Source organism: Carcharhinus amblyrhynchos, chromosome 1, assembly GCF_965287045.1.
Source record: "Carcharhinus amblyrhynchos chromosome 1, sCarAmb.v2.hapA, whole genome shotgun sequence".
NCBI classification, from domain to species: domain Eukaryota; kingdom Metazoa; phylum Chordata; class Chondrichthyes; order Carcharhiniformes; family Carcharhinidae; genus Carcharhinus; species Carcharhinus amblyrhynchos.
Genome location: NC_137324.1, coordinates 163077235 through 163100251, shown reverse-complemented (window position 1 = coordinate 163100251; position 23017 = coordinate 163077235). Strand labels below are relative to the sequence as shown.

The window sequence follows — 23017 nt, the reverse complement described above, 5'->3', positions numbered from 1 at the left end:
ATCGGACTGAACCTCGCTCTTAACTGTACACATACACTGTCTCATCCCCCTGTCAGATTTGTTTAACACTTCTCTTACAGCACGAGCAGACCTCCCAGCAAGGATGTTGGATATGTTCCGGTTGAGGTGAAACCTATCCAGCTTTACAGGTCCCACCTATCCAGAAATCTAAAGCCGTCCCTCCTATAACATCCCTTTAGCCCCACATTTATCTGACCTTGTCTTCCTATTCCGAGACTCAGTCACATGTGGCACTGAAAGTAACCTCGAGAATACACCCTTTTTTAAACTACTACCTAAATTCCTGTTGCAAGATCCATCCTTTTTTCTACTCGTTACCGACGTGGACCACAATCACTCTCTTTTCACCCTTCCACTTCAGAATGCTCTGCAGCCACTCTGAGACATCCCTGACAAAGGAAGCAGTATACCTTTCGAGCATCGTTTATGACTACAGAAATGCCTGTCAGCTGCCCTTACGTTTCAACCCCTATCACCAAAGATCTCCTGGTCTTTTTCCTCCCCAGCTGTGCAGTAGAGCTAACTGTGGTGCCACAAACTTGGCTGTTGCTGCTTTCCTGAGAGCCCCTACGCCCAACAGTATCCTACACTTTATATCTGTTTGAGAGGGAGATGACCATAGGGTTATCCTGCGCTATCTGCCTACGTGGCCTGTGCAACCATTGCTTGTGAATTGATCAGCTCACCAAATGTGCTATCCATGATGTCCTCAGCATCCTGATCTTATAAACCTGACAGAAGGACTGGAATTGTCAGCATTAGCAAGTGAGATGACGTAGCTAGGAAAGTGCACACAGTTCTTAATGACTAGTCCAAATTTGTATCCATTGGACTTGCTGCTAAGCATGACCTGCTCAAAAGCAAGTTAGAAAATGCTTGTTGGCACTTGTGTAAGAGGAATAAGCTGCCTGATAGGGCATGTGATTGGATTTGTCCTCCTGTCTCACTGAGTCTGTGTATGTATGGGCTGATGTGGATATGCCGGCGTTGGACTGGGCTAAACACAGTAAAAAGTCTGACAACACCAGATTTCAGTCCAACCGATTTATTTGATAGTAAATTCACTAGCTTTCGGGTTAGCCCCTTTGTCAGGTGAAGGGGCTAACCCGAAAGCTAGTGAATTTACTATCAAATAAATCGGTTGGACTGAAACCTGGTGTTGTCAGACTTTTTACTATGTATGGGCTGCCCGACAGACAGACAGACACACACACCCCTTTACGTCCTATCCTATCTATGACTGGTTCTGCACAACATGGATTGATCAAATGGTTTAGCAAGTTACTATAGCCTGTTATAAGAGTTTTCCACCTACACAGGGAAAAAGACCACACTTAACTTGATAGCGCAACTGTGTCTGTGTGCTCATTTGACATTGCTAGCCTATTCACTAATGTTCTGCTTAAGGAAGCGAGTAACATGCCAATCTAAACGTACTGCCATTGTCTGAATCTGTATTCATTGAACTTACAAACACAGCAACTTGCATAGTTGTGTTCAGTTTTCTTTCTCAGCGTTTATTGCCTATCCTTATTAACTTTGACAAGGTGATGGTGAGCTGCCTTCTTGAACTGCTGCGCTCCTTGAGGTGTAGGTACATCCACAGTATTAGGGAGGGAATTCTAGGATTTTGATCCAGCTAGTGAAGGAACAGTGATATACTTTCAAGTCAGGATGGTGAGTGACTTGGGGAACCTCCAGGTGGTGGCGTTGGCAGATATCTGCTGCTCTTGCCCTTCTAGATGGTGGTGGTTATGGGTTTGGAGATTGCTGCCAAAGGAACCTTGGTGAGTTCTTGCAGTGCATCTTGTGGATGGTACTGTTCATCATGAATGTTTGGAAGGGTAGAAATCAAGTGGGCTGCTTTGTCCTGGATGCTGTTGAGCTTCTTGAGAGTTGATGAAGCTGTACTCATGCAGGCAAGTGGAGAATGTTCCATTACACTCCTTACTTGAGCCTTTGTCAGTCCAGACTTGGATATTGTGTAGGACTTGCTGCATTTGGCCATGGACTGCTTCTGAGGAGTTGCGAATGTTATTGAACATTGTGCAGTCATCAGTGAACATCCCCTCTTCTGACCTTATGATGGAAGGAAGGTCTTGATGAAACACTACCCTGAGAAACCCCTGCAGTGATGTCCTGGAGCCAAGCTAATTGACCAACCACCGGAACTATTTTCCTTGGTGGAAGGTATGACTCCAACCAGCGGAGGGTTTTCTTCCAATCCCGTGTTTTGCTAAGACTCCTTGATGCCATACTCGGTCAAATGCTACTTTTGTGTCAAGGATAATTGCTCTCACCTCACTTCTGGCATTCAGCTCCTTTGTCCATGTTTGAATCAAGACTGTAATAAGGTCAGGAGCTGAGGACCTTGGCTCAACCCAAACTGAGCACATCCTTGAGCAGATTAATTGTTGAGCAAGTGGTATTTGATAGCACTCTTGACCTCTTTCAATACCTTACTGATGACGGAGAGCCAACTGATGGGGCAGAAATTGGCCTGGTTGGATTGTCCGTTCTTGTATACAGGACATGCCTGGGCAACTTTCCACATTGTTGGGTAGATAGCTATACTGGAACAGCTTGGCTAGGGGTGCGGCAAGTCCTGGAGGACAGGCTTTCAATTGACAGGATGCTGCTGTCACATCGAAAGGACATTTTTTCTACGACACAAATGAGTAATGTGGTACATGAATTGGTGCCATTGTGATGCGAGATATATAGATGATACATCCCAGTGATTGGCAGATCATTTCAAACAGATCATTTCAAAGCACAACCAAAGAAAAGTACACCACAGGAACAGGTCCTTCAGCCCTCCAAGCCTGTGGCAGTCACATTGTCCTATCTATACCAACTGCTTGTACCACTGTGCATGTGCATTGGTTTCCACTTCAGGAAATTGCCACTCTTTATGTTTCCACCATCAGCATTACTTCTGGTTACAGTTTACAAATCTGCATGGTTCCTTCCCTAAGCTGCTGCAATGGTTCTGCACAAGCACTCACAAAGCACAAAATATTAACTATAAAGTTAATTTAGCTGCCTTAGTAATGATTTTCAAGGACTTGCAGCTGTCCCTGAAATAATCTTTAAACAAAATCACATTTCTCTTCCACCATTAAAAACCAGTAAAAGAAAGTAATTGGGCTGCCGATCCTTGGGGAAGTAAAAGATTTCATCGCCCTAGGTGGGGATGGAAGTATTTCTGCTGTCTTAGCCAAAATTCCTAATGCAAAATAATGATAAATTGATCAGTTTCTTTGCTCCCTCCTGGCTCTTGTAGTGTAAAATTGTGATTGAACTTCAAACATTATATAGGCATGTGCAGCACTCTTGAGGGCATGTATTATGCTGCTGTTTAAATGCCAGTTCATTCTGTTTTCAGTCAAGCTGTTTTGGGGGGAGTTGGCATTGTTTTCCTTCAACAATAGTCCTGGAAATAAATTTTGCACCTTTACATGTCTTGCCAATGAACTTGCTCTTGCTCTCTGTACTAAATTTCTTGCATTTAATCTTGTAGTCATGTCATTACATTCCTGTTCCTGGAAGCAGTCCATTTATCTACCCAATCATGCCCTTTAATAATTGTAAATATTTCTGTCCTATCACCCTGCAACCTTGTGTTGCTGAAAAAAGAGACATGCTGTCAACGCTTTTTATCTTGCACTCATCAGGGCAAATGCAAGAGTGCTAAATTTCAAGGGTACAACAATTTATACTGCATGACTTATACTGTTCTGATGAAGGGTCATCCTGACTCAGAATGTTGGCTGGAATTCTCTGTTGGCTTCATTTGGGATTTTGAGCCTCGCCTGAGTGAGGTTGTAAAATACCAGCCATTCTCTCTTCACAGTTGCTGTAAGACCTGCTGAAATTTTCCAGCATTTTCTGTTTTTGTTTCAGATTCCAGCATCTGCTGTCATTTCTTTTGTGAGAAAAAGGGTGCTGATTTGTTGACAGATCAGCTCTGATCAAGACTTTGCTATGACAAATGCAACAGGGAGCTCTTGTTTCCCATGCTTTTTCTATTTCCTCATAGCAGATATTGTGATATGGAGGCAACTTTTGCAAAGGTGATGAGAAGAATGTACAAAGTAGCTAAAAGTTTTTTTTAAAAATTGCGAATCCTAGAATCTAAAACCAAATCAAAAAAGCTAGAATCAGAGGAGCTGCAGAGAGAACTCTGTTTTTCAGCATGTTTTCTTCAGAGCTGCTTTCAGGATATGCTTGGAAATCTACTGTTCGTGAATGAACCATTGTGCATGTGAAGTGTTAAAAATGCTTGCTGTCTTTTTTCAATCAAGGGAAATTTTGCTCTTTCTACCTGTATGACTGCAGTGTTACAAAAGAGAATTATCAGGAAGGAAGTTTATCACAAAACTTTCTCCTTTAGCAGACATGGTTTATTTTGACAGTTATCAGCTTGCCTAACTTTTATTCCCATGTTTTTGGGAGGATTTTGTTTTTGGCCTGCAGTGTATCTAAATTTCTCTACAATATCACACATTCTTCCTGCCACTGAGGTTAATGGGAAAAGCTTTTAGATAAAAGCAGGATCACTGATTGTAATCTGACTCCTGTGAACAGCTTTGCTTTTATTTAGCAATGAGTTTCAGTGGGCAGGCCTTCTTACTGTAGTTGGCCACTCCCTTAAATATTGTATAAATTTTAAGGCCTCCTCTCTAATGTTCGTATTGTCCTGGGCTGCTGTCGAGGCACTGACCTTGATTTTCGCAAAGCTTAATATTTTGATTTTAAGCTTCATTTCATAAATTCACATGTAACAAGACAACAATGGTCCCAGATTCTGTGATATTCTATTATGAACTCTCAGGAGAATGAAATGTGAAAGGAGGAATTATTGGCTTTTGGTGATTGCTCAGAAGGGACTGTGAACCGCCCCCTCCTCTTTAAGAAACATGACTGCGCCTTCTCTACTCTTATTGATAGACAGGTATGGACATGTAACGCAATGCAAAACTTTTTAAGTGCTGCTAAATAACATGAAAAGATTGAACAATAAATTGCCGTCGGAAAGACAATTACTATTGAAAGTTAGCAATTCCACAGTGTGCTGTACATCCTGAGCAAATTTAACCCAATGTGTGTAATTCTAAATGATTCCTATTTTATAGAGAAGAATTATCATATTTTTATATTAATGATATGGCATAATTATACAGTCACTTTGGTCTTGAGCTGCAAATTGTTTATGCATTCAACTTGTGGCTCAGCTGGATTGAGAGCTGAGGCATATAGGCTAGGAGGCTGTTTGATTCTCTTTCTTCTAAGTTCTGAGTTACTTGACTGATCAGTGATGCCACAGCTCAGAATCCCTGTGTTAATAAGGGATGAAATTGCTGATGATTTAATCTCCGATTGTTCTCGAGCAATACCAAATAGAAACATGGTTTGAATTGCCGGTCACACAATTAAACTTGCTGTTTAAATTGGTAACACACAATGCTTATTTGTGCAAAGTATCTAACTGGGCCTGTGCAAAACATAGTATAACAAAGAGGTAGCTTCTGAAAAGGAGGGTAAATACTGGAAAATTAAAGGATTTTTTTTACAATTTTTCTCTCTTGTCTTGTTAAAACACAGTAAAAAGTCTGATAACACCAGGTTTTAGTCCAACCGATTTATTTGATAATAGACTCACAAGCTTTCGGGTTAGTCCCTTCGTCAGGTGAATGGAGAGTTCTGGCCTCAGACAGAGCATATAAAGCACAGACAGTTTAGAGATTACTGATTAGAATGCGAATCCTTACACCTAACCTGCTGTTCAAGACCTGAAGTGGCTGACAATGTGAGTGGAAGGAGCACTGATCACAGGTTACAGAGATGTGTATTGACTCCAGACAGACAGTACAGTAAGTGAGGTTTTGCAAACCCAGGCAAGTCACGGGGGTTACAGATAGTGCGACATGAACCCAAGATCCCTGTTGAGACCGTCCTCGTGTGCGGAACTTCATGCTACGACATCTTCTCCGGAGTCTTCAACATATCATTGATGAAGACGAACATCTCGCCAGGGCTATCCCCACACCCCCACTTCTTGCCTTCAGACAACCACAAAACCTCAAACAGACCATTGTTCGCAGCAAACTACCCAGCCTTCAGGAGAACAGTGACCACAATACCACACAACCCTGCCACAGCAACCTCTGCAAGACGTGCCGGATCATCAACATGGATACCATCATCGCATGTGAGAATACCATCCACCAGGTACATGGTAAATACTCTTGCAACTCGGCCAACATTGTCTACCTGATACGTTGCAAGAAAGGATGTCCCGAAGTATGGTACATTGGGGAGACCATGCAGACGCTACGACAACGGATGAATGAACATCGCTCGACAATCACCAGGCAAGACTGTTCCCTTCCTGTTGGTGAACACTTCAGTGGTCACGGGCATTCAGCCTCTGACCTTCGGGTAAGCATTCTCCAAGGCGGCCTTCACGACACACGACAGCGCAGAGTGGCTGAGCAGAGACTGATAGCCAAGTTCCGCACACATGAGGACGGTCTCAACAGGGATCTTGGGTTCATGTCGCACTATCTGTAACCCCCGTGCCTTGCCTGGGTTTGCAAAACCTCACTTACTGTACTGTCTGGAGACAATACACATCTCTTTAACCTGTGATCAGTGCTCCTTCCACTCACATTGTCAGCCACTTCAGGTCTTGAACAGCAGGTTAGGTGTAAGGATCCGCATTCTAGTCAGTAATCTCTAAACTGTCTGCGCTTTATGTGCTCTGTCTGAGGCCAGAACTCTCCATTCACCTGACGAAGGGACTAACCTGAAAGCTTGTGAGTATATTATCAAATAAATCAGTTGGACTAAAACCTGGTGTTGTCAGACTTTTTACTGTGTTTACGCTAGTCCAACGCCGGCATACCCACATCTTGTTAAAACATCCAGACTTTCAAAGACATGTCTACTTCTCACTTAGAGTACTGATCTTCATCTGAAGGGATTTTTTTGGTTTTGGTAATTTGAATAAATAGTTTTGCGTAACAATCATTGCTTTGGGTCATGGATGTGAAGAGGAACTATTTAAGTACAAATCTTTTTCTACTTACGTCACACACTTTCAGGAAGTCCCCACATTTTCCAGCATTTATCAGAACGCTGGGCTTGAGATATTTTGTGATTATAAATGCAAGCTATTGTAATTAACTAATGCAATCTGATGAACATAGAATTTAAGATAGGTCAATCAGCCCTCCAAGTTTGCTCTGCCATTCAATATGATCTTATTTCCTGTCTGTCCTCTCAACCTTAGATTTTAAAAGTCTACCTTAACTCAGCCTTGAATAATTCAATGGCCCAGCCTCCTCAGCTTTCTGGGGAAGAGAATTCCACATAATGACCCTTTAAGGTAAAACGTTTTTCCTCATCTCAGCCTTTATAGAATTTCATAGAATCCCTACAATGCAGAAGGAGGCCATTTGGCCCATTGAGCTTGCACCAACCACAATCCACCCAGGCCTTATCCCCATAACTTCACGTATTTAGCCTGCTAATCCCCCAACACTAAGTGGCAATTTAGCACTGCCAATCAACCTAATCTGTACATCTTTGGAGTGTGGGAGAAAAACGAAACCCCTGGAGAAAACGCACGCAAACACAGAGAATGTGCAAACTCCACACACAGTTACCCGAGACTGCGAATCAAACCTGGGTTCCTAGTGCTGTGAGGCAGTAGTGCTAACTACTGTGTCGCCATGCCGTCTTATCCTCTTAAAAGGAAAACCACTTATTCTTAAGCTGTGTCCCCTATTCTAGTCTTTGTGTTTGACGCAATGCATTTGTTGAGGATTTGCTGTGCTGCTTGGCATGACTAACAGGCACACACATCTCTGAAGTTTTGATTAGTTATGTGGTTGAAGAGTGCAGGCCCAACTGGATTAATTGCAGAGGAATCGCAAGCATTGGGCAATCAACATGACTGGGAAAAACAGCAGAGTTATAATAAGAATTAAGGAGGCAGTTGGTCAGCACATTGTTTGGGATCATTGCTTTGTTCACTGAACATTGGTATCAAAAGGACTCCATCCGATCTTGAAAGGAATTGTGAAAGTCACGAATTTGATTAAAAGCGGTGCACTCATTACCAAGCTTTTCAAGGCTCTGTGTTCAGAAATGGAGGCCGAGCACACACACACATTGTTCCACAGAGGTACGTTGGCTGTCATAGGGTCAGGTGCTTGGCAGAGTTTACAAACTGAGGAATGAAATCCATGTTTTTCTCCTTGGGAAATCATCCCCTCTAGCTGAACCAAATAAACTCAACATTGGCTCTATCCTCCCTCCACAGATGCTGACAGACCTGCTGAGATTTTCCAGTTTTTTTTTGTTTCAGATTCCAACAGTGTTTTGCCTTTATCCACTCTGGCTGATTTATTTGTGGTAAAAGTTGTGTGCTTACTCTGTCTTACCTTGCAGACATCTTTTCAATTATATACAAACTGAACCTAGAATTGCAATGAAAGGGTGATTGCTTTTGGCACTGGCAATAAATAGATGCTTTCCAAAAGTTATTGAAAGTTTGCTAAGTACAAACAGAAAGCAAAAAATACTACATTTTCCCCACATTACGGCAAATCGAAGAAAACTGTGTTAAAGGGAACTGTCAATAGACTGAGGAGCCTTATTCAGTTGTATCTGGCTACATTGAACAACTGTTTTTGTTGTCACTTTCCAGAGTAGAAGTCTTAGGTTTTGAAAAAGTGGTAGGTGAAAAATCCCTTTGTGTTTGAGAGCCCAGAGCCTGTTATTAACTTACAGCTGACTCCAAATGAGGAGACTGAGCTCCTACACCTGACCAGTGACAGCACATTAAAAACACGGCACAAGTCCATAAGTTTGTCATTTTGAAGTATCCAGTGCTGAATAAAACCAGCATCTTGTTGCTATTGCCCTTCGCGATGACCTACGTTTGGGAGGTGGGATTTTCTGTTCTCCCAAAGTGATGGCAGCACAAAGGGACTGGCTGATATGCGCATTGCCTTCTCATCTTGTGAGCCAGATTGGAGTGAGATCTTGAGGACTAAGCATGTTTACCTGTCACGTTAAAGTGAATGTGGCATGGGTCCCAAAGCTCGGCCAGTTGGCAAAAGTGGATCCCGGGGAAAACGTTTGGCAAACACTTTTAGATTTAATGGCCTTGGCTTTGGAAGCAGCTGTCTGAGGAGTCTTAGTGAGCCCCTACAGTGGTTTCATTATGTGTCGGTTGTGGAGGATCTGAATGTTTGTGGATGGGATAACAATCAAGCAGACTACTTTGCCCTGGTTGCCATTGAGCTTCAAGTGCTGTTGGCGCTCTGCTTGTTACAATGTAACCAATGGCAACATGCTGTGGTGGTCAGCTGACTTAGTAGAAATAGGAAGCAGATGGGGGGAAAGCACTTGTGGCCTTGATGTGTTCTGGCCAATATATTTCTGTCAGCCATAAAACTCAAATTAATTAACTGCTCATTGCTGATTGTGGGACTTGGCAGTGAATTAGCTGCTGTGTTTTCTACATGATATTACTTAAGGAATTATCCCATCAACACACTTTTGGCTGGCTTGAGGTTGTGCTTATTTAAAGGCAAGTCTTTTTGCATCTTAAGAACATTCTGTGGAGTTAGATTTAATTTAAGGCTTACCATTCATACAAGTTGTGCATCGTGGTATCAATTACTCCCAATTGTGTGTAACTTTAAATCAAAATCTTCCCTTTGGAAAGCAGTTTCTAATTGGTCCACAAGTATGGCAATAGATATTGAGATGAGTTGGTCGTTTATAGAAGCCTCTACTTGCGGGCTGCTTTCATTGGACCTAAGCCACATAACTCAATTTGAGGGAGCATCTACAATTTTTATTAACGACAGTATTTTCTTTCTTTTATCAGTATTATGCCCCTACAGTCAAAAACCTTAATGGCAAAAGGAGGCAAATTGTTGGCAACCTTTCAGAGAATTGAGCAATTAATTGAATCTTTTTATGGCAATCTGTATCTTGCCCTTTAAGTATCTTTGCATTCACTAATAGTTATCAAATAAAAGTTCACAAAGCTTTTCCTTAAAATACATGAAATTACACGGAGCTGTGAGAAGCTTAAGGCAAGTGATGTGTGACTTTCTCTTCAAATGTGATTTGAGACTGGTGTAGGATGTGTCACCTTGTATAAAGCGTGTGTAAATCCTCATTATAAAGCAGAAGGAGTTCTATAATTTAAAAAAACACCTGTTTTCAAATCCACTCAAGTTAATTTGTGACGAGATATGTTCCGGACCATTAGCAGCAGAGGACAGTTATGCCGGCATGAGTTTATTTGTGTATTTTTGTTTGACTGTTGTGAATGCATCTGTCATTTTATACTCTAACTTTGTATAAGGTCTATCTAAACTGGTCAGAAAATCAAGATTGCTGGTACAGGTGAGATGGACTTCTCTGCATAACCCACAACCAGAACAAGTACTGTAAACCACAGTCAATAAATAGCACCAGGAACAGCTCATAGAATTTAAACAGATGAGTTTTTTTTCTTCTGCTATTTGATTTACTGCCACTTCTGTTCCATAAATGCTAAGTTTGGAGTTCTGTTTCTCTCTGTTATGATTTTAATCTCTTTTTCCAGAAGCTGATGAACCTGTTGTGCATTGCTGGCATGTTCTGATTGTTGCTTTCAGATTTTCATTGTTTGCAATTTCTTGTTTTATTCATTTATATTTGTGTCTGGACAAAGCCTGGGCAACTGTTTTATATTTGTGTCTGGACAAAGCCTGGGCAACTGTTTCCAACTGCTCCAAAGGCAGTAGTGCCATCTCATTTAACTTGCAACACTGCTGTTGAAGTCAGCTGTAATGCAAAGAGGCATTTTTGTAAGAAATACCAATGTGCTGCCCATCTAATTAGAAAGTTGTTAAATCTAGCTAATAATGGTTTGCTTTCATTTTGCAGGAGTTTGTTTGCTAAGAAGCTCAAAGATTCTGTACCGCTAGAGCAGAGTGCTCAAGGATGGAAATTGTTTGGGAGGATACCTGCCAAGGAAAGCCCACTTAAAGAGTCCAGGAAAGTTCAGGTACATAGTGGCAATGTGCAGAACCAAACAGCACACCTTTTTAGATAAACTGTATGTCAGTGTGCTCATAGTCACATTTAAAAAGGATCAGTTTCATGTTTATGTGTTTTAGAAACACAGTTATGATCAAAGCAAATGCTGACCTTTGTTGCCTGTAATAATTACAGAGCAGCAGCTAGCCTGCAAGGTTAATGTGCAAGTACTCTGCAATATGCAGAGATGAAAAGATGAATTTTTCATTCTGGAGGGAGAAATCTCTAATTCTAACAATTCAATCGCAAAGTTTGCCTGCCTTCCAGAACCCCCAATTTTGTGATGTGTAAATGTCAAACTAATATGCTGGATTGATATTATCACAACTAGCTTTCTTCTGTAGTATGAAAACCTAGTGTAGGTGATCCAGTAATTATTTTGATTTGTTTTGTGAAGTTTCAAGACAACTATTTTAACACACTTGAGTAAGTTCTTATACCATCTGTATTTCTAAGTTATTTGCATTTACCGTTTTTAAATTTCAAACCCCATTTTCAGCAGTTATGTGGCTTAAAAAAATTTGAAACTGTAATCTGCTACGTACTATGACTTTGCATATTTGGATAAATCAATGTCACTGAAACTCTGCCAACTTGTACAGGATTTTTCCTGAAAGCTGCATTAATATAGCTGCTATGGATTTTTGAATCTGTTTTGTAAATTCAGAATGAATTTGTAACCCGATTCTTGGGACTTGATGCAGGGGAAAAAAACCCAGTCTCTGAAACTAAGCTGTCATGTTTTGTATTTGTAGTTGTTGACATCTGAGATTGAAGGAGGTTGCTAAGATGCGTTATTGGGAAAGCCTGCTGTAACTGATTCATTTTTTGGAGATTTTGATACAGGTTTCACCCAGCTTGATACCAGTACCTTTCCATTTCCACATTTATATTCAGTTGTATTGTCTAATATCTGCTCTGCAGTATCTTTCCTGATCTTGAGAAACTAATCAATACCTTGACAAATTATATGACTATTAAAACAAAGTCTAGTGACTTAGAACCATAGAATCTCAAATGCACAGAAAGAGGCCATTTGGCCTATTAAGAATGCATCGACCCTCCAAATGAGCATCCCACCCCTTCACCCTATTCCCGTAACCCTGTGCATTTACCATGGCTAATCCACATAACCTTCACATGTTAGGAGCAATTTAACATGTTCAGTCCCCATAGCCTGCACATCTTTGGAATATGGGAGGAAACTGGAGCACCCAGAAGTAACACTCAGACATGGGAGAATGTGCAACTTTTGGATCAGTGAAAGCAACATCTAAGTTGAGTTCAGAAATTTTATCCAATGGAACTGTTCAATATGCCCGAGGTATTAAACAGAAATGAGGAAGAGGGCAAAGCGATGGTGTGCTTTCTGTTTTGTCACTCGTGTTAGAGTTGATAGTTTATCATTAAGAACAAAATGACCTTTAAACATTGCAGTAGAACACACTGCGTGGGGAAGGAAGGGATCAGACTTCTGGTGCTAATCATCACATTTCTCCAATAGAATTGGCTCTGGTGTTTGTCAGCAGATGTTCTTTGGTGAAATGTTTAAGTGTTTTAGGATGGATGGGCTACTAAGTAAGTTACTGTTCAAAGACTAGCAGAAATGGAGGTTACCAGTCACTAACATGCCAGCTCTTAATTTGTGCAGAATGTTATTTACCTAGTAGAATGCAACTGACTGCACCCTGTTTGCCAAGATAAGTTAATTAACAATATTTGAGTTTGTATATGTACAAATATATATGCTTTATAGCAAAGCAAAGTAAATGATATGGTGATAGCGATCAGAATTCCATTCTCCCACTCCATGGTTCAATACTGAAACTGTATACATTGTAAAGCTGCATGGCTTTCATCCCAATGGAGGGAAAATTGTCAAGCACTTGTCATCTTTGGCAATTTAAAATAAAACTTTGTCATAAAAAAAGGTCTCATTTAAAATATAATTTGGATATTTCGTTATCCAAGTGAGGAGTTTTGATTCTGAAAATTGGAAGACATTTGCCTGATGAGGTATGAGGTGTAGTACAGCTGAATGTAAAGTGTAACTGCATGGACTTCAATCTCATCTACATGGATTTTCTGCAATAACATGATTTTTCTTTTAAATTACTCCCAAAGGGTGCAAGATTTGATCTGGAACTATGTGATAAGATTAGGATGGTTCTCCATAGGGGGCCAACTACAGTGATTGGAGATATTGACTTAACAGAAACTGACTGGGACAATAAGACAGACACATCAGGGATTTCTACAGTTAATAGAAAACTGCTTAATTACTCAGCTTATGAAAAACCTAACAGAGAAAACATTGATAATTTGTTTGAGTAGTAGACTTGATGAACACAATACAAAGTGACTTATTGACTTAAGTAATGGAATAAAGTGGATAGTAACATCTTGGATACAAAACTGGCTGCGCGACAGGATGCATGGATATAACATTAACGGGAAACAGCATTGGAGAATTGTTGTTTCTCATACTGAATAAAGGCATATAGTGGGCTTTCAGGGCCAGTGTTCAGAGTCCTACATTTCTTGACATATACTAATGACGTAAACTTGAGTGTGCAGACTTGGAAATGTTGTGAACTTTGAGGAGGATGGTGATAAACTTCAAAAGGACAGGGATAAGCTGGTGGAATAGGCAGAGAAGTGGCAGATGAAACTTAATGCCAAGAATTGATTAATTTTGAGGAGAGCAATATAAAATAGAGTACAATACCAAAAAGGGTGCAGCAGCAGAGGGACTGGAGGTGTACATACACAAAATCAATGAAAGAAGTCTCTCAACACTAGGTTAAACTCCAGCAGGTTTATTTGGAATCATGAGCTTTCAAAGTGCTGCTCCTTTGACATAAAGACACAATTGCAAGATACCATTATCTTACAATTGTGTCTTTGTCTATATATGCCGTATTTGTGAAACCTACCTCTCCGCTCGTGATGGAGTAGCGCTGTGAAAACGCGTGATTCCAAATAAACCTGTTGGACTTTAACCTGGTGTTGTGAGACTTCTTACTGTGCCCACCTCAGTCCAATGTCAACATCTCCACACCAAATCAATGAAGGTGGCAGGACAGGTTAAGAAAGCAGCTAAAGCATGTGGATTCCTGAATAAATATGAACATGCATTACACAAGCAAGGAAGTTATGATGAAACTGAATAAAATACTGGCCTATCGTGTACAGTTCAGGGCACCATACTTCAGGAACAATGGGAAGGCACAAGAGAGGGTGCAAAAAAGAGTCGGAACAAGGTTCCAGGGACGAGGCATTTCAGTTATGCAGGTAGGTTGAAGAAACTGGCATCTGTACATCTTTGAGAAGAGGTTGAGACTTAATAGAGGTGCCCAAAGACAGAAAGGGGAAAACTTGGCAGAAGGATCCAGAACCGCAAGATACCAGTTTAAGGTAATTGGCAAAAGAAGCAATGGAAACAAAATCTTTTCTGTGCAGCAGATGGTTAGGATCTGTAATGCACTGCCTGAAAGAATGGTGGAGGTGAATTGAATTGAGACCTTCAAAAGGATACGGAGGAAAGTATGAGGTAGGTTGCCCTTGTAGCTATCCAACACGAGCAGAATGTACAGAGCCTCATTGTGTGCTGTCACCATTCTATGTAACCACATTTGACTTAATAATTGGAAATAATTGACTTAATAATTTACTTGGAGGTAAATTTTTAGAAGACCACCATTAAGTATTTGAAAAGACTTGTCAGAGTGGATGGAAGCTTTGAATGTGTCCAAACTAATGAGAGAATCCTGCCACTTTATAAATCAGTAGTATATTACTTAACATTTGTATAGTTCTGGATGTCACAATATAAGAAATAAATTGCAGCTATATAAAGGATGTAGAAGAGAGCATCCAGGATGGTTGAAGGGATAGGGCATGGATTCCAAAAAAAATTGACATTCTCCATGGGTTTGGAAAAGCTTGAGAAGTGATCTGTTTAGTCTTTTTAGAATTCTGACAAGGTTCTCCAAAAGAAGCTATTTCATCCTGCCCAGAACAATAAAACCAGACAACATAGTTTGCATTTAATTATAAATTAATCTGTGGACACATTAATTCAGTGATCGGTCTATGTGTGGAATAGATTTAGCAGGGAGATAGTGAAAGCAGTTGGCACTGATCCAAATATTTTTAATGCAAATGAAATAAAATTCTTTCAGAAATATTTTACAATTTCAGACATGACATCTAGTGTAGCAAGCTTGTGAGAAACAGACGATTTTCATTAATCGTTCCCAAAACTTGCAACCACAGGGATTTTGCTGGCATCATGTCAGGCTCCATTGTAGATTAATTGATATTGATTGCTATTATTTGTTACCACACAGTTTTCATCGTATCAATTACTAGAAGGTGAACAAGGTGGAACTTGGTCTTTGTGTCTGCTCATTTTTATTGTTTATACATACACTAACCTTCCTTTTGGATTGTAGGTAGCTTGTGCTGAATTGCAGCACATTTGAATGCACTTAAAATAATCCAGATGGTCAACAAATGGCATTTATAGCTCAAAGGAGACAATGTGTACACTCTTTCAAAATTGACTTGATTTCAATGTGGAAATCAGAGATGAAAATAAAATCCCACCATGCTAATATATTTTGCAACCAGTTTGTGACTCTTTAAAAAATTTTGACCATGCACGATAACATTGTCAGAGAACCAAATGAGAATGTAAGGCAAAAATCATACCTTTTTACTGGTGTCCAGTCTAGCTCTGCGTGCTCAAACAATGGAAACTAAAGTGACTACTGGAGGATGTAGAAATGAGGCGCCTTACAAAGCAAAAATAAAGTTGCATTGCATAGAACAGGATGAAATTGTCATCAGAAAATGCATTAAGTGCAACAGTTATGAAACCTTTTCTTTGAGATATTTTCTATTCTTCCTTTGTGCATTCTAACACAGTACCATTACTTGATGGACAAAATGCCTGCCTATAAGCAGTAATTGAAGGATACATATCCAGGTTACATGGCATGACGGTTTTTTCCTTCTCATTTGGGACAACACCTCGCCTTTAGAGCTAATCACGTAAGGACTGTGGACCACAGATCTGCAGTGAAAATTGTAGAAAAGGATAGAAATAATTCTTTTAATACCCTATTATTTTGTTGCATTGAGACTCTATTGTGTGTGTCAGTTTTGGTGGTGATTACAAATTTGCATGGGAATTGGGACTATGAAGTGGGAACATGCAGATTTGAGTTGTCTTCTGTTCAGTTCCCACATTTCTCAGCTAAAGATAGGCTGATATCTATGTCGTAGAAAGCATGATGCAGCCTTGATCATTTATAGATCATTGCATCTTAGGGAAGTAGAATTTGGCAAAGGCACTCTGTCCATTCTCTTATTATCAATAAGAAGCTCAACCAGCTTCAACAACAAGGCTAGTTAAAGTAAAAGCTAATGCTCCTTACAACTCTGTAAAATTTTCCTTAATGTAAAATAAACTCTCATTTATGGAAATGTGCCAGCGAGCTCGTATGGTGAATGTCTGTTGACTTCCTCTTTTCATTTCCTGTCGTGAGGCTTGCTTTGTTACATACCACTTCAGATGACTTCTGCCAAAACATTTGAAAATGTCTCCAGTAAAAGTATTCAAGTTTAATTTACACATGATACACCTCCAGGTTATTTTAGCAGGCTCAAAATTTTACAGGCAGACAAGTTCAGTCTCTGCACCATTTTGAAATTTTCCAGTCATCTTGCAAACCCCTGATCCTGTTGCTGTTTCTCTTCCTGGAGGAAGCTATCTTTCAACAATTGTGGCCTGAGGCCGAGAGACTAATGGAAATTGCTTGGCCTCCTGCATCTCATTTGGAAACAACATTCAGCTGTTTGAATCCTTTGGTGACATATTCCAATTCCTCTGCAACAATCATCCAAATGCTAATATGGGCAAAATAAGTTTTGAACAGTTGCCTTTCTCATTTCTCTCTGTCTCTCCACAACCCCCATCCCCAAATAATATTTGAAGGCTTGTGCTAAAAAAGTAGTAATCGTCTTTGAATGAAACATCTCACTTAAGCCAAGTATTACATCTTTTTTAAAAGAGATATCTTGCCTCCTGTTTTACACAATGAAGTGAAATTGGCTTGTCAGGAGTATCTTAGTAGGATATGGAAACCCACAGATGACAAAAGGCTAAAAAGTAATAAGCTGAGGAGGTATCCATTTCACAAAAGAAAATAGATGAGGCACCAATCATGATTTTCTGCAATCATTTCGAACCTAGAACTGTACAGAAGACCAGCGGCTGCTGTTCTGAATACCTAGTTCACATTCATATGTTTTAGTATGTACTTTTTCATTTTGGAAATTAAAGCTTAACTGTAGAAAATAGGTTCAATGCAACTAAAGTAGCTTAGAGCCTGTTACACTTGAGATTGGAGGCATGTTGCTTTCAGAGGTTAACAGCTGGAACGATAAGATCCTAAAATGCCGATAGGCTTGCTTACCTGGAGACATGGTGTCTACACTGCTTGCAAAGAGGTGGAATCCAGAGACAAGTTTTTGTTTATGAAGCTAAATTAGTTTAAAAACATTCAGTGAGCCCTGAAAGGCTGGAAACCCCACTTCAGATAAAAAAAATGTAAATGAGGAATACTTAAATTAATTGTTACCTTTTAAATTAATGGCCGGTTAGAAGTAGCCCAGAACAGGCTACATCATCTTGGCGATGGCTGGATTCATTATATCAGCCTGTTCGGTAGGAGGGGATGTTATTTGCAATTTGAATCCTGTGTGGTTTGCAGCGCATGGAGAAATTTTAACCAGAATGAATGACCTGCACTGTGAGCAGAGGATAATATCATTGGCTGCATGGAAGACGAGGGGGGCTTAACCTCAGTTCGACTTTTGAGGAACAGAAGAGGAGGCTTGCCTAATTTGAAGTAGTGGGAGAATCTACAATGTTCTATTGCAAGAGAAAGTAATCATAGAATAGGTTGGAAGTATTGAGAAGTAGCCAGACAAGAGACCTCCACAGTCAAGCAAAGGGAAACTGAAGTTTTAGCCTCTTGAGAATAGCTGGAGTTAAGGAACACTGTCCTGAGGATTGTGACATACTTATGGGGGCTCCCTTCAGATTTAAATAATTCTGATTTATAAGATTTCTTAATTCTTGGGGAATTAAGAAATAAAGCTGAGTGATAACATAAGTAGTTTTCAGCGATAGTGTTAACTAACTTGTTTTGCTTTGTTTAATTTATTACATGTGCAATAAAGTTTGTGTTTTTAAAAAGTGAAGTGTTGTGGCATGGAGCTGTTGGGTAAAATGAGATACTTGGATTTCTCTTTGAAAGTTAACAGTCCCTACTGGGTCATAACAATGCAAAATGTTGCATTCCTATTCAGCAGAGGTGGGCAGAGATAGATCAGTTGTAGATAACTCTTTTGAACAAGTAATGTGGGATGAAATTAATCACATAGAAAGGCACTTCTATTAATTGGGGTTAAGCATGGGTTTGTAGAAGGAAAACTTAAAAGTGGGTCTTGATGTGTGATGCTCTATTGCATATTAACAGTTGGAGAGAAATCCTGTTGAGATGTAAGGTACTTTTCGTAGTTGGAATTAATGGAGGCATAGTCTTAAGGCTGGAATTAATGAAGGCATAATCTTAAGGCCTGGGGAGTTGTCATTTGCTTGTGAACAGTGCTGTGAAATTCAAGAGCAAACAAATGTAGACTTGGAGAGAATAAAAATGAGCTGATTCTCATTTGGTGGTTAATGAAGTGGTTCTGAATTTGTTGACTGGGCCATGATTGGAATACTGCATACAATTATGGAACCTTTCAAAAGCATCATCCAGTTTCAGTAGAATGATGCACAGAATAAAAGGTTACCATCATCAGAAGGCTTAAAAAATGGATTTTCTTTGAATGGAGAAGAGAATATGGTAAGAGGGTAAATGATTATTTCAGTTGCTTGGTGAGCTAGTAACAGAGATTATTATTAGGAGGATTATTGCTAATGGAAAAATTAACATTTTCCTTGCACAAGATGCACAAGAACATGAATTGGCGTTGACTTTTGAAGCAGCAACTATAATTCAGTTTAAAAAAGAGAAAATTTAAATAATGTAGGAGTGAGATTAGAAAATGGCTCAATTTGAAGAGCTAGCATCATGAAGGACACTGCCTCGTACTCTAATTTTTGTGATTCTATTACTGTTACTGCACATAATTTGTTTTGCATTGCTTTAGAAATGTTACTGTTTTTGATGTGCTTGACACTGATGCTTTTGAAAAGTTTGGCTGTTTAAAATGATGCATTTGTTATTGTGCCATTTTAATGATGTGGCTGAATTATTGCATTCTATATAGTAGGATTATTTTAACAAGTCACAATTTCACCTTATCAAAGATTCTGCTCGTATGATCTTAAATCTTATACCTTTGATTAACCTTAATTTTACTGCTTTCAAAAAGAGTAAATTCAAAGATAATTCAGCATACCTTAGAAACCATTTTTTTTTTCATTTGTCCAGTGGATATCATTGCCACTTAATGTTACCAGTGATATAATGACATCTGGCAGATCTGTTCTATTATCTGCTCTGTATCTATTGACTAATATTTCTATATAAACGATATGACCCAGTCACAGGCCGTAAGCTACCTTCATAACTTTACTGAAATGCTCCAAACTTCTAGGCCTACTGTAAATTTATTGTAAGATCCTGAGTCAATTGCTTGTTCCAACCATCTATTGCTTACCCCAAGAAGACTGAAGACAAATTGTATTCCAAGTCTCTGGAAATATTAAAACATATAAGAAAATGAATAGGAGCCAGAGTAGACTCTCTGGTCCTATGTAAAGAGATTACAAATAGCTCCAAGAAAAATAGGGTGGTAATAGTTGGAGATTTTAACTTCCCCAACGTTGACTGGGACAGCCATAGCATTAGAGGGTTGGATGGAGAGAAATTTGTTGAGTGTATTCAGGAGGAATTTCTCATTCAGCATGTGGATGGCCCGATTAGAAAGGGGGCAAAACTTGACCTCTTAGGAAATAAGGAAGGGCAGGTGACAGAAGTGTTAGTGAGGGATCACTTTGGGGAAGTTAAAATCTTCAACTATTACTGCCTTATTTTTCTTGGAGCTATCTGTAATCTCCTTACTGATTTGCTCCTCAATTTCCCACCGACTATTTAGGGACCTATAGTACAACCCTACCAGTGATTTCCCCCTTCTTATTTGTCAATTCTACCCATATGGACTCAGTGGCCAAATCCTTCGATCTGTCCTCTCTCAGTACGGCTGTGATGTTTTCCCCAATCAAAAATGCAACTCCACCTCCTCTCTCACCGCTTGTTCTATCTTTCCTGTAGCTTCTGTACCGTGGAACATTGAGCTGCCAGGACCTTTGGGACCAGTGACCATTATTCTATTAGTTTTAAGATAGCTATGGAGAATGATAGGTCTGGCCCAAAAGTTAAAATTCTAAATTAGGCCAAGGCCAATTTTGATGGTATCAGGCAGGAACTTTCAAAAGTTAATTCGGGTAGTCTCTGGGAAGGCAAAGAGTCATCTGGTAAGTGGCAGGTTTTCAAAAGTATGTTAACCAGGGTTCAGGGATAGCACATTCCTCTTAGAGTGAAGGGCATGGCTGACAAAAGGAGGGAACCCTGGATGATTCGGGATATTGAAGCCCTGGTCAAGAAGAAGAAAGAGGCACGTGACATGCATAGGCAGCTGGGATCAAGTGAACCCTTTGAAGGGTATAGGGAGTGTAGGAGTAGAGTTAAGAGAGAAATCAAGAGGGGAAGTGCCGGATGATTGGAAAACGGCTAATGTTACGCCGTTGTTTAAGAAGGGTGCCAGACAAAAGGCGGGGAATTATAGGCCGGTTAGTTTAACATCTGTGGTAGGTAAAATGTTAGAATCTGTCATTAAGGAGGAAATTTCGAGGCATCTTGAAGGGAATTGCTTGATAGAGCAGACGCAGCACGGTTTCATTAAAGGGAAGTCGTGTCTGACAAATTTACTGGAGTTCTATGAGGATGTGTCTAGGGCGGTGGATCGAGGAAAGCCGGTAGATGTGGTCTTTCTAGATTTTCAGAAAGCGTTTGACAAAGTGCCTCACAAGAGGTTATTGCAGAAGGTCGAGGGACATGGAGTTGGGGGTAGGGTGTTAGCGTGGATAGAGGATTGGTTGTCAAATAGGACGCAGAGAGTGGGAGTCAACGGGTGCTATTCGGATTGGCGGATGGTGACTAGTGGAGTGCCCCAGGGGTCAGTGCTGGGGCCTCAGCTTTTTACCATTTATATAGATGATCTGGAGGAGGGAACCGAGTGTAGAGTGTCGATATTTGCTGATGACACCAAGATTGGGGGAACGGCAAATTGTGCGGAGGGTGTGGAGAGTCTGCAGAAGGATCTAGATAGGCTGGGCGAATGGGCCAGGAAATGGCAAATGGAATTTAATGTTGGCAAGTGTGAGGTGGTCCACTTTGGTAGGAAAAATGGTAGGAAGGACTATTACTTACGAGGCGAAAAACTGCAGCAGGCGACGGTGCAGAGGGACCTCGGGGTCCTTGTGCATGAGTCGCAAAAACCCAGCTTGCAGGTGCAGCAGGTGGTCAGGAAGGCGAATGGGATGCTGGCCTTCATAGCGAAGGGGATTGAATATAAAAGTAGGGAGGTCTTGCTGCAGCTGTATAGGGCATTGGTGAGGCCGCAACTGGAGTACTGTGTGCATTTTTGGGCGCCGCACCTGCGCAAAGATATTTTGGCCTTGGAGGGAGTGCAGAGGAGGTTTACTAGGCTGATACCGGAGTTGAAAGGGTTGAGCTATGAGGAGAGGCTGAATAAACTGGGCTTGTACTCGTTAGAGTTTAGAAGAATGAGAGGAGATCTCATTGAAACGTATAAGATGATGAATGGGATGGATAGGATAGAGGTGGAAAGACTCTTCCCTCTCAAAAAAGACAGTAGGACTAGGGGGCACAGCCTCAAGATAAAAGGGGGGCGGTTTAGAAGGGAGTTGAGGAGGAACTTCTTCACTCAAAGGGTGGTGAATCTCTGGAATTCTCTGCCCGTTGAAGTGGTGGAGGCTGCCTCGCTAAATATTTTTAAGACGCGGGTTGATGGGTTTTTGATAAGCGAGGGGATTAAGGGTTATGGGGAGAGGGCGGGAAAGTGGAACTGAGCAGCGACAGATCAGCCATGATCTTATTGAATGGCGGGGCAGGCTCGAAGGGCTGGATGGCCTACTCCTGCTCCTATTTCTTATGTTCTTATGTTCAAAAAGGGGGCGAGAGATTGTTTTGGCAGATAAGGCAAAAGAGAATCCAAAAAGCTTCTACAAATTCATAAAAAGAGTAACGGGGGGAGAGAATAAGGCCCCTTAAGGATCAACAAAGTCATCTATGTGCAGATCCATAGAAGATGGGTGAGATCCTAAATGAATATTTCTCATGAGTGTTTACTATTTAGAAAAGCATGGACGTTAGGGAACTTGGGGAAATAAATAGTGATGTCTTGAGAAGTGTACATATTACAGAGGAGGTGGTGTTGGAAGTCTTAAAACACATCAAAGTAGATAAATCCCTGGGACCTGATGAAGTGTATCCCAAGACATTGTGGGAGGCATGGAAGGAAATTGTGGGTCCCCTAGCAGTGATATTTGAATCATCGATTGTTACAGATGAGGTGCCTCATGATTGGAGAGTAGCAAATGTTGTACTTTTGTTTAAAAAGGGGTGCAGGGAAAAGCTGGGAACTACAGGCCAGTGAGCTTCACACCTTTGGTGGGTAAGTTGTTGGAACGTATTTTGAGAGACAGGATCTACAGGCATTTTAGAGACGCAAGGACTGATTAGGGACGGTCAGCATGGCTTTGTCAGTGGAA

General features: G+C 40.5%; 1 protein-coding gene across 3 annotated transcripts in view; it reads left to right on the top strand.

Moving 5' to 3' along the window:
• Nucleotides 1–23017, top strand: part of LOC145346817 (TBC1 domain family member 14-like) — a 79749-nt gene that overhangs the window by 17494 nt on the left and 39238 nt on the right. For 2 of the 3 annotated variants that reach the window (XM_080194598.1, XM_080194587.1), the window contains exon 3: nucleotides 10984–11104. In XM_080194598.1, the coding sequence (XP_080050724.1) occupies nucleotides 10984–11104 (121 nt within the window). Of the gene's footprint in view, nucleotides 1–10983; nucleotides 11105–14372; nucleotides 14431–23017 lie in introns of those variants that run through there. The other variant, XM_080194607.1, reaches the window with a different exon arrangement.